This window comes from Rhineura floridana, chromosome 7 (assembly GCF_030035675.1).
Source record: "Rhineura floridana isolate rRhiFlo1 chromosome 7, rRhiFlo1.hap2, whole genome shotgun sequence".
NCBI lineage: Eukaryota > Metazoa > Chordata > Lepidosauria > Squamata > Rhineuridae > Rhineura > Rhineura floridana.
This window is the reverse complement of record NC_084486.1, coordinates 103,980,510-103,997,782: the sequence shown is the minus strand read 5'-3', so window position 1 is coordinate 103,997,782 and position 17,273 is coordinate 103,980,510. Positions and strand designations below refer to the sequence as shown.

General features: G+C 39.6%; 1 protein-coding gene across 1 annotated transcript in view; it reads left to right on the top strand.

The window, feature by feature from the left end:
- SPSB4 (splA/ryanodine receptor domain and SOCS box containing 4) overlaps positions 1–17,273 on the top strand; it is a 95,087-nt gene that overhangs the window by 32,063 nt on the left and 45,751 nt on the right. The window contains exon 2 of the mRNA XM_061636769.1: positions 4,023–4,882. Within this exon, the coding sequence (XP_061492753.1) occupies positions 4,189–4,882 (694 nt within the window). The 5' untranslated portion in view covers positions 4,023–4,188. The remainder of the gene's footprint in view (positions 1–4,022; positions 4,883–17,273) is intronic.

Here is a 17,273-nt window from a genome sequence, read left to right as displayed (position 1 = left end):
GAGTGACTGTAAGTGATCACAGCAGCTCTTAAAACCATTGCTAACAATACAGTACTAATGAGGGATTTGTGTGGGTAAGGAGGAGAGCTTTGTTTCATTGAAAAAAGAAAACGGTATTTGGGAAATAGTAAAAACAATAGTAATAAATAGTAAAAACAATGAAACACTTCGAACCGCTGGCATCAAAATGGATTCATTGTGATATCCAATCAATATCTCTGTGTGTTTTTGTTGCAAATCAAAGAATGTACAGAAATATAATTAGATCTGTAAATGTTTATCAGATGTTTTTGGCAGCATTGCATGAAGGCTGATGTGCTTATCTTGTCACAATGTCAGGCTGTTTATTTTGAGCAGTTGAATAGCATCTCTCCAACTCAATTTTTTGGTTAAGATTTCATTTTCACTGTTAGCACTGAGAATGTTTTTTCATATCTTGGCAACTCCACTGAGAGCATGGGAAAGTGAAACTGTCACACTTTTTCCAGCTTGAATTTGGCTTGATCTCTGCTGGGTGCATGCCATGCTTTTTATCTGACCATTTCCCAACTACGTGGGGGATGCTTGTGAATCCATTTCACAAATATTTATGACTCCTATAGGAGTTAATGAGGTTTTTCTCAAAAGAGTAAGGATGCAATCATAGAAACAATTACCTGTTCACTCAATACAATGGGATTAACTTCTGAGTAAACATACATAGGATTGTGCAGTGAATCAAGCTAAACAGAGTGCAGGTGCCCTGTTCTTTTGCCACTGTATTCATTAGGAGAGAGCTATTCATGTGGAGAGAGGTACACAGCTTCTAAAGATTTCTTTAAGGCAGGGGTTCCCAAGGTGGTGCAGAGACCACCATTGCCCCATGAGTTTCATTCATGTAGTCTGTAGCATCTTTGGATTAAATATTCATATTGGTTTTAAATTGTATTTTTATTGCTGCTTTTGTTTCTTATATTGCATATTGTTCTATGGAATGCAAATTGTAATACAATACAATAAAGAAACAATAAAAAAATCATACAGCATCTAGCATAGTACATTACAATTGCTACAACTAGCAGAAAAATCAGTAAGAGATCCACCAAGACCATCCACAATTTTCAACTGGCCCGTGGGGGGAAAATGTTTGGGAGCTACTGCTTTATGGCATTTATATATTGCTTAATCCTGCTGAAGTTTATCCAAAGTCCATCCAGTTATAGTAGCATTAAATGTTTCAGCAGTGAAATTGGTATTTGGATGTGGTTTGAACAAATTACCATAGATTTTTCTAAAAAATTGTGAACATGAATTAGGTGTGTAATATAGGAGAACTTTTAAAGCTTGTATGATCTCACTGGCTGTTGCAGATTGCAAGTGGATCAGGATGAGATTGTGCCTGTTAACAGTGTGTAAATATCCTGTATTATGTACAGTGACAAATTGTTGTATTCTGTATTGGGAAGAGAGATGAGAACAAAGCTGCTCGTCAGGCAGGCTTGCCCTGTGGTACTGTGGATTTCATCCCATAATGGAGAAAAACTAGATTTTGCATGCTGGCATACTCCCTTCCCTTCCCATTTTAGCTTATTGAAAAAAAGTCTTGTATTTGTGTGAGGTCATGCAGGCAAGGAGCATATATCCATTGAAACTAACTTAGAGGAATCACATAGCCTTTCCCCTCCTTCTGTAATAGAAGGTGAATCATCTCTCTGTCAGCATGGCATGTTAGTAATCCAGTTAAAATGCTAAAGCTGGTATGCCAGTTGTACCATTTTGGAGACTTTAGGTGGCATGAAGAAAGAATTCTTCATCTGCAAACCTCTTTGTGTGTTAATGTGTGCAGGGATTTCTAGGTGCAAGCATTTTCCATCCTTACCTTCACTTTCATTACCCAGAGTGCTGGAGCAGATTGTTCCTGTCATGTGAGTGCTAGAGAATGGGTTATGAAACTTGTTGAGATTATTGCCACTTTCTATTGAATGAGGATGTGTTTTCTCCACCCTGACAAGCTAGGAATTAAATAACTTCTTTAAAAATATATGGTGCTCTAGACACGTGAAAGGCTGACAGGAGAGTGATGTGACAGGGAGTGAGCGTTCTGTAACTTTATAGAGATGTGTAACATTAATTTCTGAATATGCTTGCTCCCTGTTTGAAATCCAATGGCTAAATACTGTAAAGTGTAGTCCTAAAATACTTTGATGTACCTTTGCGATCTTTCCCTGTGATTTCCATACATGGATCTTAGCCTATCCCAGCTTCTACGTGTTGGAACAATGAGAAATGACAAGACCAAGGTTAGGATCCAAAGAACCTAATATATGTACACAAAAATGGTTCCGTATGTGTTTTGGGAGGGTGTGTTGGATTCTTTTTACTCCTAGCAGTAGCTCCTTGCATATTATGGAATATTGCTCCAGAGGATGCTGCCTTTTGGAAGTGGTATATGTCAGGTATGTGCACAGTAGATGATGCATAGCCCTCTGGCTCACAGCCCTATGCTGAACACTGCTTGGATTCCTGAAGGGCTGTCATAGCCTTAAAGTATATTGACAAGTAATATCTGAAATAATTTTTTAGACTGAGCCATTGGAGGCATCTAATATGGCCCATCCATGATCACTGAAGAGAATGTTTTTTCCAAAGCTATGTTCTTTAGTGTGTCAGTTGTCAGTTTCTTGAACAATATGTAGCAGCAAATTGTGGCGAGATATGGAATGCATTATTAAAGAAGATCTGTTTAAAGTGATATGAAGACTTCAGACATGAGGATAATATGCATGCATGTTATTGTTCAGAAGCCTTCAAATAGAACCTAGCCAAGAATTTGCCTAGCTACAATTAACCATACAACCTTTTAAGAAGATAACTTTATGCCATTTTAATTAAGTCTTCTATGTTGGGAGTATTTCTATATAGTTGAGATTTGGACATTATTTACATACAAACTTGGTAAAATTGACTTCCGATGGTTTAAAATTGGACATTCAGAGTTGTAAGTATCCTTACTTTCACTGCTGTTGTGCAAATATACATTACATGAAATCTGGAAACATACGTTGTGTACTTTGCAACCTTTTGAGAGAGTGTTCTTAAATACACTTGCAAAGTTGCCCTAGCATGCAAACCCATAGCTCATTGTATGTGGCTCCTTATGACAACTATAAGTGAACTTTCAGTCCCTCTTTTTCAGTAACGTGGTTAATGTAATGTGCCATCAAAAAATATGCTGGCTGGGAAACACCTTATGCCAAAAACCCGTGGATTTTTGGCAGGGTACATAGTAAAAGTAAATAAATTTGTGAGCAATATACCCAAGTTGTTCAACATAGTAGCAGAACCACTTAACACCTCAACTTGTATTTTGAAATCCAACAATTTACAGGTTTGGCTGGTCAAATGATGCTTCAGAACCACAAGTATTTATTAAATCACTCCTGCTTCCTTCATAGCTGCCCATCACAAATCATAAAATAGGTTTTGCCCTATATATTTATTTAAGGGGCATGACATTGTTAAAAGTGAAGTATCAGGTTTCACAGCTGTTTGCTATCATCAGGACATTCCTTCCAGCTATGCTAGTCTGGGTTCCTTACAAGGTATTCGTGGATTAGAAAGGCAAATTTAGAAAAGAGAAATGCTAGGAGTAAAAGTAAGATCTTCCGTAAAGAATTTCTTTTTAAGGGAATATAAAGAAGTGCATGGGAAAATGGATAGTTTCATGAATACCTACTAATGAAGAGAAAAGCTCTTGTACAATGTGACAGCCCTGACTAGACTATATGGGTAGAAGGGCAAAAAGTGTGGAATGTCTGTGTCTATTATGAAAAGAAGGAAATTGCTGTCTGTACTTGGAACACTGCAGGCTCAATATATCCTGCTGACAGTCTGGCTAGTGAACACTGTTGTACAAAGGCCACGAAGCTGAAAATTGTCGGTTCTTCATTTTAAAACAACTTGGCACCAATTGTAGAAATACTTAAATGAGTTATAAGTTGACTGCTTTTTAACTGGAGACTCTCTCTGTTGTTTTTTTCTAGGAGTGTATTTTCAGAAAACATTGGCTCTAGACAGGTCCAGAAAGGAAAAATAAATCCATTTGACATGCACAGTGTCATTGGCTCAGCTTGAAAGTGCTTTCATGAGTTAACACTGGGCCCAAATCCACTCTTCATTCCCTGCAGCCAAGCAATCTGCAGTCAAACAATGGGCCAAAAGATCTCAGGGAGCATAAAGTCTGTTGATGTTCGAGAGCCCCCTTACAGACCTGTCAAACGAGAACTGAGGGGTCCAGATTTCTGCAAGCCTGCACGACTGGATATGTTGCTGGATATGCCCCCGGCTCATTTGGAGGTCCAGTACAAACATGCGTGGAACAATGAAGATAGATCGTTAAATATATTTGTGAAAGAAGATGACAAACTGACGTTTCATAGACACCCAGTTGCCCAAAGCACAGACTGCATCCGAGGCAAAGTTGGCTACACAAGGGGCCTACATGTTTGGCAAATTCACTGGCCCACCAGGCAGCGAGGAACACATGCTGTGGTTGGAGTGTCAACAGCAGAAGCTCCTTTGCATTCTGTAGGATATACGTCATTGGTTGGTAGCAACAGTGAGTCATGGGGCTGGGACCTTGGACGTAACAAACTTTATCACAACTGTAAAAACCAGCCTGGGGTGACATATCCTGTATTTTTGGAACCAGATGAGTCTTTTGTACTCCCAGACTCCTTACTAGTAGTTTTGGATATGGATGAAGGGACACTTAGCTTCATTGTGGATGGACAGTACCTTGGAGTGGCCTTCAGAGGACTAAAAGGGAAAAAACTCTATCCTATAGTCAGTGCAGTATGGGGGCACTGTGAAATCACAATGAGATACATCAACGGACTTGATCGTAAGTGTTTCATCGCACTTTTTAATTCTTTTTCCCAAAGACCTTAACATGTGTCTAGCTTTGCCAGCTCAACATTTCTTCCATCCTAAATGTACAGTCAGGAAGAAGTTGCACCTGTCTGTTTTATAACCTTCCAGTGAAATATGCCCACCTGAGTGATGGTTCTGCTGATAGCTCTAATTTGCATCTGTGGTAAGATGAGAGGTTCTGGCTCACAAACATCTAGTATTCTAAAATGAATACTGTACCCATGTTACAGTAGTTATCCCCCATTATTTCTTTGCTTATCTGGAAGCTCAGTGGAATGCATGTGTGTTAGTTATTTTCTCCTTTTGTGATTTTAAGCTTTTGTGTGTGTGTGAAGATTTGTAATGTTAGAAATATGCAAAAATGTGGAAATTCTAGTTCCAAAGTACTGTTTTTTTAAAGCTTGCAAAATTAGTCCTTGTTGAATTAAGAATAGAGTGCCTTGCAAAACTATACTCTTCAAAATCGGGCTGAGAACTGGATTCTGATCTGCTGTCCACTTTTGAGATCTCTGTGAAAACTCTTGTATATGGTTTTTTTAAAAGTAGCTTTCCCATTCACAAAGTGGGAGCAAAGTACCGTATGTGCATTTGTAGCTCTGGATTGTAGTTGAGTCTCTTCAATTGAGTTTTCCCCAGTCATTTATGGAATCACACCTATGTGCAGTTGAGCATGGGTTGTGAACCTCCCTTGGATAGGATTGCATCTGTATTTGCTTACATAGTGTCATGCTTATAGTTGGTGCTTTATACATTAAATCAGGGGCAGCCAATGTGATGCCCTCCAGATGTTGTTACACTGCAACTCCTATCATCCCTGACAATTGGCCAGGCTGGTTGGGGCTGATGGAAGTTGTATTCCAACAACATCTGGAGGGCACCACTTTGGCTACCCCTGCATTAAATAAACAGATAATCAGTATTCAGAAAAAAGTAGTTCAATTCAATAGATAATCTTGATAGAGGAAGTTTCCAGTCTCTTCCTTTGTTAGTCTCATTGAAGTGTGCTTGCCTTTATCTTAAGCAGAGCTCTGAAGTCTGCCTTCATTACAGGATATGTTCTGCATTGTAGCTTTTTAAAATTTAATGGAATGTAGCTTGGGGATATTCCTAGATTCATCTTTGTCACTGGAACCCCAAGTGGCTTTAGTAGCTAGGAGCGCCTTCTGCCAGCTTCAGCTGGTGCCACAACTATGACTGTTCCTAGATTGGGATGGCTTGGTCAAGGCAGTCCAGGAATTAGTAACTTTCAGATTGGATTACTGTAATGAACACTATGGGATGTTTTCATTATGCCTGGTCAGAAGCTGCAGCTAGTGTAGGATACTTCAGTGAGATTGCTGAAGGGGGTGTCTTTTCAACAACATATAACCATTGTTGAAGGAACTGTGCTGGCTGCCCATATGCTACCAGGCAAAGTTTAAGATCTTGCTTTTAGCATATAAAGTCTGGAACAAATTGAGACCAAATTACCTTTTGGACCACCTTACTTTACATAGCCCTGCTCAGTTGCTGAGTGTCTCGGGAGAGACAATCTTAATAGTGCTGCATGCTGCTATATGTCTTCAAAAATAGCACCTGGGGTTCACTATATCTCTATAAAAAAATAGCACCTGCCTTTTGGAATGCACTGCCCTTTGGAATGTAAATATCAGGCAGGTGCTTACAATATTGGTGTTTAGGTGCCTGTTTAACAACATTTGTTCACCCAGGCTTTCCCTGAGGGGTGATCCAGTTCAGTTGTTGCTCTAGCTTCTTTTGGGAGGAAGGGACGTATATACCTTCAAGAAATAAATAAGTTCATGATTAATTTGATACATTGATTTGCTATTCCTAATATGTGTTTATTGATGATTTTATGTTGTTTATCTTCTTAATTTTTTAAAAAATGTTCAGTGGTATAGAAACGTTTGCAAAACAATACAAATAAAAAAATAAAGTTTTACCTGATGTAATTATCACAGTGATGAATTTCTTTGTGCCAGAATAGTAGATGAAGAACACAGGCTGACCTAGTTTTGTGAATCTGCTGCTGCTCAATCTGGATTTGAAACATCAGTGTTAGTAACTTGCCCAAGGTAGTTCAAAGGGAAGGTCACCACAACCAGAAGTCCTTCACTTTACCCTGTTCTGTCAAATGAGGTCTAAGTCCTATTCTTAAAAAGCAACTAGCCACATAGGTGGCTGAATATCACACTGTTGTTGTAGGGCAGGGGTAGGGAGCCTTTCGCCCTCCAGATGTTGCTGAACTACAACTTCCAGCATCCCTGGCCATTGGGTATATATGCTGGGGCTGATGGGAATAATGGTTTAGCAACATCTTGAGGTCCAAAGGTTCCTCACACCTGCTGTAGAGGCCTCTACAGTACACAGTTACATGTGAGGGTGGCTCGAGTGAGTTTCAACCCTCAATAGAGGTATATGCATGTACACATGTGCGCACACACACACACACCAAATAGGGGGCCATGATTTAAATGAGGCTGAACTGTATAGGTAGCCACTTGCACAAATTGGCTTCACCACATGGGGTTTGGCCAGTGTTGTATGGAGAGTCCATTTCCATGGGCGTCTGTATATATAAAGAGGGTCCAGGTTCTGCATCATATTGCTGGACCAAACAAGACAAGGGTTTTGGCTCAATTTTTATTTTATCCTATGAGCTTGCAGATAGGGTGGCCTGGCTCAATAAAGAAAACCAGTGAGCAAAAAAAGACCATAGTCTGAAAATGTACAATGCCTCTGGCTGCATCCTTAGTTACACATGCTTTCCTTTTAACCTCACTTCTGTTCATGAGCTTTCTCTGTTTTATACACTAGCTCTTACAAAATCACAAAGGCTTGGACCTTTTAACTTCAACCTTAATAACTACATTTTAAAAAAGCCCCTTCCCATCAGGAGTTTCTGTCAACTGAACTCTTGCCAGCACACTGTAGCTGTACTTTTAAATAAAAATTCTAACATCTTAAGAAGATTAAAGGACATGAAGTTTATAGGAATTGAGTATAAGCTGGGAAATATTCTCTGTTTTGATTTTATGTACAAAAATGGTTTGTATTTCTTTTGGAAGTTGACAAAAGTTGGCTGAATAAAAAATGAAGTATAAGCAAATGGAAATGGCTCTGAGCAAGACTGTGTTCAGAGACATAAGAATATGGTCAACTCTACAGACAAAGCATGAATTTCACCCCACACAAAGAGCTCGTCCATCTGCTAGTATATTATGTAACAACGTGGTTACTGACATTTTTCTCTATAATAGTTTACTTAACTAAGTAAGAAACTTTGAGTTATTCATCTTAAATGTTAAAAATCATCCATTTGCAATCATTGGACTCCATCTAGAACAGGAATGAGGAAAGAGCCTAACTATGTCTGTTCTAATGTCTGCTCAGAAGTAAGCCCTGTTGAATTCAGAAGGGTTCCCTCCCAGATAAATGTAATTAGAATTGCAGTCTAAGAGTGGGATGTGGAGCTTGGAAGGAAGGTAAGAAAGCTTTCCTGGTTTTCTTAGACTGCAGGCCAATAATATCTACTCAGAAGTAAGCTCCATTGGGTTCAATGGGACTTACTCCCAGGTAGAATACTTTATTTGCAGTGCTTTTTTCAAAGATCTTTGCAAAAAGGAGGGATTCAACCTCTACACAGACACTTTTTTGTCTGTGAAAACATTAGAGAAGCCAACAGAAACAGTGAAAAAATGACAATTATTTCTCAGTATATTTTGTGGAGGATCTCTGATACTATTAATATAATCTGCCTATCATTAACATGGTAAACCAGAATAAATTCTTAGGAGCTGAGGCCTACAAAATAGGTAAATTTACCCCAACACATTAAAATATAAATAAAATAAATCACAATTTTGTCATTTTATTTTATCAGAGGGGGTTGCAATATTGGTGAAGATTTGTTTTCTTTGAAAGAAGCGGGCCTACAAGGGAGGAGGAATGTAATTTGAAGAGGAAAGGGAGGAGACAAGGGCCCACTGATACCCTGTGCCCGAGGGCCCCCAGAAATCTGGAGCCAGCCCTGATGACAACACATAGGATGACAGTTCAGCTTAGAAACCTTATGATTACCTGGAAGAGAATGGTGTTTTGTGTGATTATACTGTGTATGTGTGTGCATGCCTACTTGTCTGATGACATTGATTTGATATAGTATTATAGATACCATGAGATATCTATTATTTCCTTTAACATTGTTTTGGGTTAAAGAGTTCTACCTCACTTTCCAGGAAAAACCTCTCAGAGTGGCTAAGATGATAATGACCACTACACCAGTGAATAGATATCAAACAGCAGAAAACAGATGAGCAAGATTAAAACATATTAAATATTCAGAGGGAGATCCAGCTTAGCATGAGTGGGTGTCTGCTTGTGCAATGAGGCTTCTCCTTCCTCTCCTCCCACTTGCAGTCCTGTCCCCCCTCCATTCTTCTCCAGAGGGTTGAGGAAGGAAAAAAACTGGAAGTCCTGTCCCTCCAGTAGATTTCTGTTGTAAAAGTGGGCAGACATCAATGGATGTATCCTCAGTCTCATCAAGGTACAGGCAACTAAAAAGATGTTCCATCACCTGGCTCTGAAGGGACATTAGATTCTGTACCACCAGGCAAGTGTTTCTGAAAGCATTCCAAATTTGGGCACAACGTCAGAGGAGGCCTTATCACAACTTTGCACTTACCTCCGAAGGGTTGGGGGGGAGGCAGTCCCAACGGAGGGACCTGGGGAAGGATCTTAATTACCTGCCAGTTTGTTTGGGAGATAGCACCCCCTAAGATGCGCTAGTCTTAAGCTGATAAGGGGTTTAAAAGTTCAAACCAGCACCTTGAATTGAGCCTGGAAAGTGACACTAATCGAGTGCAGTGGTTCTAAGACTGGCATGTCATGTGCTATGTGCCTGGTCTCATTTAGCATATAATAGAACAGCTAGGTTACCAATCAGTTTCCAGACTATCTTTAAGGGCAGCCTGATGAACAGCATGGTAGAGATGCTCTACCTTTCCCCTTTCCTAGGGGAGAGATCTCTTTTTCTGGCCTTCTTTTGACTTAAAAGAATGAGAACATTTCTTCTCCTCTCCGGAATGAAATATACCTTGCAGAAGTAGCGGATGGCATGGTGGGCTGCACTGCTCACATGACCTCCCTCCATATGTGTTGCTGCTGCATACCAGGATGGAGAGAAGAAGAAGTGTAGTGGCAAGGTTGGTGAAGTGCCAGTCTGGCACTCCTGCCAGCACATTTGCACCACACAGGCCTCACCACTGCCTTGCCCTTCCCCCTTTCCAGCCCGGTATGCAGCATCGATGCAGCTGGAGGGAGGTTATATGAGCGGCGCAGCCCCAGCATGCCATCTGCTACTGCCTTGCAGTAGTTCTGTTTGGAACAGACACACATTGTTTTTGGGGTATTTTGACTTGATTCTTTTGCCTTTCCGAGCCACTTCAGGAAACTGTATTCTGCACTGTGTATTGGCATCAATATCCCCATTCTATGGCAAAGACTAATGAATTAAATCCTAGCCAGGGTTTAGATTACATTTTTTTGTTGTTTACAGATGCAAACATTGGGCCCATTTCCCTCTTTGTTGCTTGTTTTTCCCTTTAGAGAGTAAAGAAACATGATCTTGAAGTTCCACTGGGGGAAAAACACCACACCACTGAAGTATCTTTTGGGTTTTTTTAAAAAAAGCTTACATAGTTTTAATATGAGATTAAAACCCTTCTGTATAGCAACTTGCTTCATACCTCACTTGGAAGACTTAAGTATGCATTGAGTAGGATAAAATCCATGTTGACATGTAGCTAAGGGCCAAACTGGATGTGATGTTAAATGTGTTACACTTAAAAAAAAAAAAGCAAATAACAGCCTCTGGAGCTGGAGCTGATGATTATAGGATTGCAGAGGGCAGGGAAGGGATAGATGTAACTCTTTGCTCCCCTACTGTAGTTTTGGTGAAAAGCGCTCTTCCAAAGCTGCTATTTGCATTAAGAGGAAAGTCTGTACTGTTGCCAAATGTATTTGGCATCCACCCGAGATGATTTGAACGAATCCCTGATGCATACAACTGCTATTGATTAGAACTGAATCAGTTTGCTTTGCTTAACTCTGTTTTTCTGGCTGTTGTATTTTAAATGGCAATCTGCTTCAGAGAACCTGCTTTGTCTGTGAGGTTCAGAGATGGTGACAAAGGAAAAGGCTTTTTTGGTTATGCCCCCCCCCCATCTATGAAATACTCACTCCGCTAACTGCAGCTTCCAGATCAGGTTCAAGGGAAGCCCCACATAGAGTGCATTGCGGTAAGTTAAGTTTGAAGTCACCAGTGCCTCAACAACTGTGATCAACCAGGAACAGCTGAAGCTGCCATTAAAGGTGCTTGTAGCCACTGAGGCTATCTGGACCTCCAGTGGCAAAACTGGATCCAGAAGCACCCTTAGACTGCATACCTGCTCCATCAGAGAGAGTGCAACCCCATCCAGGGCATGCACTTGACCAATTTCTCAGAGATGATAACCATTGACCCTCAGTGCATCTGCCAGAATTCACCCTCAGTTAATTTTCCCTCATCCATTCCTCCACCACATCTAGACACTGGTTATGGAGAAATAGAGCTGAGTGCCATCAGAATACTGATAGCACTTTGCCCCCAAACTCCTAATAACCACTCCCAGCAGCTTTATATTGGTATTAAATGGCATTCGGATAAAATTGTGCACACATACATAGATTAAAACATGTAGGCAAAATTATTGGTTGTAATGCTGCATATTAGCAGCACAGAAACACCCAGCTCAGTTAGAATGTTTGTGGAAGACTTCAAAGCAGTGGAAAGAAAATTGCAGAACTTGAACACATTGAGGTTAAGTGTAATGTTATAAAATGTCAAATGATGTCTCTCAACACAGTTGTATTTTACTAAATACTTGGGTAATGATCCAGCATATTGGAACCACATGTTCATTCTCTGGGAACAAAAGAATTCCTTGAAGTCATTGTTTAAGAAAACCTGACTCTGTACCTTGAATTTGAGCTTGAGAAACCAGTGTGGGCTGAAGCATCAAGTAGGCCCATGAGAGACCAGTGTGGGATTGAAGCATGAAGCCTACTCACAGATCACTGCTAACTTAATACATTTCAAAACAGAAATAATGGAAAGACGAGAAAGGATTGTTGGTAACTTAGTATAGGTTTTAAGTAGGGGAGGGCAAATATGTCAATTTCAGTTTTTCAGTCTTAAATTCAATACTTCACATTTCCACATCATTTTGTGAATTTATATTTTTAAATCCTAATGAAAATTCATTAGCATATTAGTGCAAAATTATACAAATTTTATACAAATCTTGTATGCAAGTTTACCTAATATACATATTTTTGCAAATCAATTTCCCTAATAATATTTATGTTTGTATGCTATTTTCACTAAGATATGCACGTTTATGGATTCTTTATCCATGCATATGCATTTTTGTGCCCGTTAACTTGGCTTGGTAAAATCTGGAGAAGTGCACATTTAGAAGAATATCTGTGTTTTGGTTTGCATGTTGCTTTGGAAAATGTAAATCAGACGTGAACTGAATCAAATTTCTCCCCCATCCGTAGTTCTCCCCACATCCCAGGTCAATGATAGAACTCCCACTGATTTTAATACAGCCAGACTGCACACTGAGGGATGTTTCACAACCAAGAAAAGGTCTTTTCTGTTGCTTGCAGTGTCTCCTATTGGGTGAGATTAAGAGCAGAAAGGAGGTAGCATGGCAAAAAATAGTGCACCTTCCACCCTAACTGGCACAAGTAGCAGGGCTTCAGTTGCGGCAGCCCTGCCCTCTTCCTACTGCTCCCAGACAGGAGTGCCCTTAGTTTGCCAAACAATAGCTATGTGATGAACTTGATAAAAATAAAAGCAAAATGACACTTTCTTGTATAGTACCAAAAGTTCATGTTAACCAATTATCAAGGACCATGGTGACAATTCCCTTGAATTTGAATGTGCATATTTACAGCTACTTGCAGCCAGGAGGAGCCATTGTTATAGTGGAGTATCTTGGAATGGTCTTCCTGACACTGGCATCACTGCTGCTTGCTGGGACAATGCAGGGGCAGCACAGAGAGGCTCTTGCCAGTGTAGTCACACAGCCCAACCTCACTGCTTTCCTGGCAGCTGTTTTGGAAGAGCAGCTCTTCAGCACCACCCCACTGTGCCAGCCACTCCAGATTGTGGAAAAATATAAATAGACATTGTGATAATCTGTTTGGCCTATGTTTGTCAGATATTATAGTGAATGAATGGGTGAAAGCATTGTCCTCGGAGGCAGCGAATAATTAGATAATACATTCATATATTTTCAACAGCTTATTGGGGCATCCTTTGCAAAGGCCAATCCCTCTGTTTGGCTGCTACTGTTTTTTTGACCATGCCAGATTTCAAAAGCTCTCTTGGTTTTCATTGTTCTGCATAATTCTCAATACATGTGCTTCTTTTTCTTGTCCACTTCAATATTACTTTAAAACAAAAAGTGCAATGTAAGGGATTTTTGTGACCTGATGTTTTTGAATATGCTTTTTCATATTTCTTTGTATATTATTGGCTTGTAATAATGAACTACAGTAATGCTGTATAAAAGTATCCTACATCTATTTTGTTTTCCTTCCATATTTTTAATGATAGTGTGGCTTTGTTTTTGCTTTTGTTCCCTCAACCATTTCAGCGTGTCTGCTAAAGTTTGATTTTGATTTTAATATTTCTACCCCACCTTTCGGCCAAAAAGGCCCTCAAGGCGGCTTACAAAAGAACACAAATATAGAGATACATCAATCATACATAAGTAAAACATCAAGAATACATCAATACACCAATAAAAACAATACAATTTGCAAAAATTAAATAGTTAACCTTCATTAGATATTGTCATTCACTCATTTTCCATCCCTCAGTTTCTTTGGCTCCAAGAAGTAGTCTGTAAAGTTCCCTGCCTCACCATTTGGTTGTGCTTGGATCTCTCTGCAGTACTAACAAGTGTGTGGATTGCAAGAAATCTTCAAATGGAAGCATTCTCAGAGGTACAATGCAACCTCTACTATGGTTCAAGAATGGGGCCCTCCCTACTGTACCACAGTTTACACAGTTTTATAGATTAGTGGTGTGAGTCCAGAGAAGGGCATTTTCCATAGTGGCACCCAATATGCAGAAGGTGTTCTCTACTGAAATTAGGCAGGCACCTATTTGGCAGTACTTTCGTCAATAGTTAAGCACATAAATAGTTGATCTTTACTGCATGAAACGGATTGCATTTTGGTAACATTAATGCCATTCATCTAAATCAGTCTTTCCCAACCTTTGGGTTTCCAGATGTTACTGGACTACAATTTCCATCATTCCTGATCATTGGCCATGCTGGATGAGGCTGATAGGAGTTGTAGTCCAACAACATCTGGGGACCCAAAGGTTGGGAAAGGCTGATCTAAATCAAATCCCACCTGATCTGAATCTGTTGCTATCCTTGAATGATAACTTGAGAGGGTACATTAAAAAAAACATGCTTGAGAGGTTACAACAGCCATGTTGATCCCTAAGAAAGAAGAAGAGGAAATCGAAAATCCACATTTGAGCAATACCTTTGGTCCTAATAAAGGTATTTATCAGCTGTGGATTTTGGTGCTGGAAAGGGTGTACATTCTGCCCTCAGAAGGAAAACTAACAATGAAGGAAAGTATAGGTGCCTCTTATTCATTCTTTGGTTTTAGTCACATGCAGTATTTTTAGTAATACTGTACGTAGTATCTTTTCTTCCCCCTGCAACTCTGTTTAGAGGGCTCAGGGGCCCTTCCACCCAGTGTGTGTTGTATGGGGCTGCAGTGGGAAGGGAGAGAGAAATTGCCTGAAATCAGATGGGAGGAACCTGGCGCAAGTTGGTCTCTACTCACATCAGAAGAGCTCTTTAGGTAAGGAAAAACACTTCAAGAAATGAATAAAACCTTCAATTTTGAACTTATAACTTCAAACAGCAATGCTTAAAATGATGTTGGTCATTGCAGCCCCACGCTGTTTGAGAGAACCTCCAAACGCTATGGAGAAACGTTTTGGAGGTGCAAGGACAGGAGAAGAAGGGAAAGGAAAAATCTGTTGTGCTAGCTGCCTTTCGATGCAGAAGGCATTTTTTGGGGACAAGGGCCTCAATGAAAGTTGACCAGCCTTCTGAAAGTCATATGCCATACACAGAATTTCTGCATCTCAGTGCTTAGTTGAGTTGAGAAATGTAAGCTTCAGCACACAATGGGGAGATTTCTCCTATCTGTTTACCTGTCAAAGGCATGTTCTTCTCCATCCCGCATGGCACCACTGCTAGAAGATCTTATTAGGTAGGAGTGCTCCTTCCTGTTCCCAACTAGTAATACCTCCTAGCAATGGTGCCACACCAGAGGCAGAAGGAGATGTCTTTGCAAAGAGGATAATATGTATATGATTTTGCTGGAGGCTGACAGGCTAGTGGCTGGATGCAGGCCATGAGTTTGCCCTGCATGTTTTAGAGAATAGTTTGAGGTTTGATGTACACCAAATAGATATATTTATAGAAAAACTGAAAAAAATAAATAATATGGAGTTTTTGTGCATAGCTCTGTCTACTCAGTCTTTTGTATACCATTTGCATAAGATTGCATTTTTCTACTTGTAGTATTCTGTAAATGAAATCTGCCAATTGGACAAGAATGTTATACTGCGAGAAGAGTGCAAGTAGAAATCATTTCTTTGTATGTGTCAAGAGATTTCATCTGTCATTTGAACAAGTCTGTGAGTGTGTTCCGCCTCAGATGCACTGAACAGTTTTTATGCCATTTGTTGGCTCCAAGCATTCATGTATGTTTGTGAACGTCGAGGGTCCTGACGTCTGCTTCTAGAACATTTGTAGAATAACCATAAATATCTAGTAACACCATCTTTACACATTTTGCTGGTTCAGTTCATTCGAAATTCTTCACATTATTGGCTAAACATCTTTGAAAAGGAAAATAAATTGGTCACTTCCTCTGTGTAGATTCAGCACACTTGAAAGTAGAGGTAGACTATAACCTGCTGAATATCTTTTCTAGCTTTTATCATTTTCTGTTTTGTTTTCATTTTGTTTGTTTGTCTTTTGTGGTTTGTTTGTAGCCACGATTTGTGTATGTCTGGAAAAAAGCCTGTAATCAACTTGGGAAAAATGTACTCATGGGGCCATGATATCCAGAAACTATAGAATGCACAATTAATACCAGCAGACTCTTTGTAAACTCTATAAATGTGTGTAATTAGGGATTCTATTAGTTTATGTACTGGTATGTCATCCAGTGTTTTCCCTAAGTACATAGGCTTTTTATAAGGGAAGATACCTTGCTAATGAATATTGTAGTCCCCTATGCCAAGTGGCAAGCTACTCTTTAAATTGGATAGGTTGATGGAGAGTTTTTTCAAAAGCATTTTCATATTGCATGTGGGTTTGAAAGGCAAAAGATATCATGAGCCAAGTCCTTGGGCTTGCCTAAAGTAGATATTAGGATTCCAGTCATTGTGTATTTAAGAGATTCTCTCTTGGATGATCATCTGAAGAACGTATGTGTGTATTTTGCACACCATACACATAACCCAGAGCTTTACTTCTGATTTCCCGTCAATAGTGAAGTTTAAAAAAGGGTCTTGGCTCTTTATTCGTTGGAACTGCTGCAATGGAATTCAGATGTAATGCTTTGGCTGCATGCAAATATATATATTTGGATCCTGGACTTTTTTTTTTTAATCTTGTTTTGACTATCACACAACCGTTTGGTCAGGAGCAGCTTTTATCCTCCAATAACAGATTTCTCCCCATCCTACTAATTGAAGGTTGAATTGAATGTATAATAGACTTTGTTAGGCTGTTTCACAGTTTCAAATGCATTAAATTATTGCAGCTCTCTGTTTACCCTGACTGAACTGAGTTGAATATATCTGAGGGAAAAGTAGGCATTTAGAGGTTGCCTTTCACTTATTTGAGCCTTAAGAATACGTGCCAGTTTTTTTTGTAAATTAGACAGCTTTGAGTTTTTATTTTCCTGAATCTGAACTCAACCTTATTGTATTTAAACGAGTTAGTTTAAGAAGGCATGGATTTTTATTTTATTTTATTTTGTGCTGACGGTTTGTTGTCCAAAGCCACTGTAAAGTGTAAAGCTTATTCAGATGTCTGATTGTGGTAAAATCCATATGGCTGCTGGTAGCTCTCCAGTTTCAGTGATCTGTTTCAGTGCTCCAGACAGAAGACATCAAGGCTGACTTACTGAAGTTTAGAGGAGTACAGAGAACTGATGCAGATATAAAAGGATTATATAGCAGAATGGGCAGAGACTTA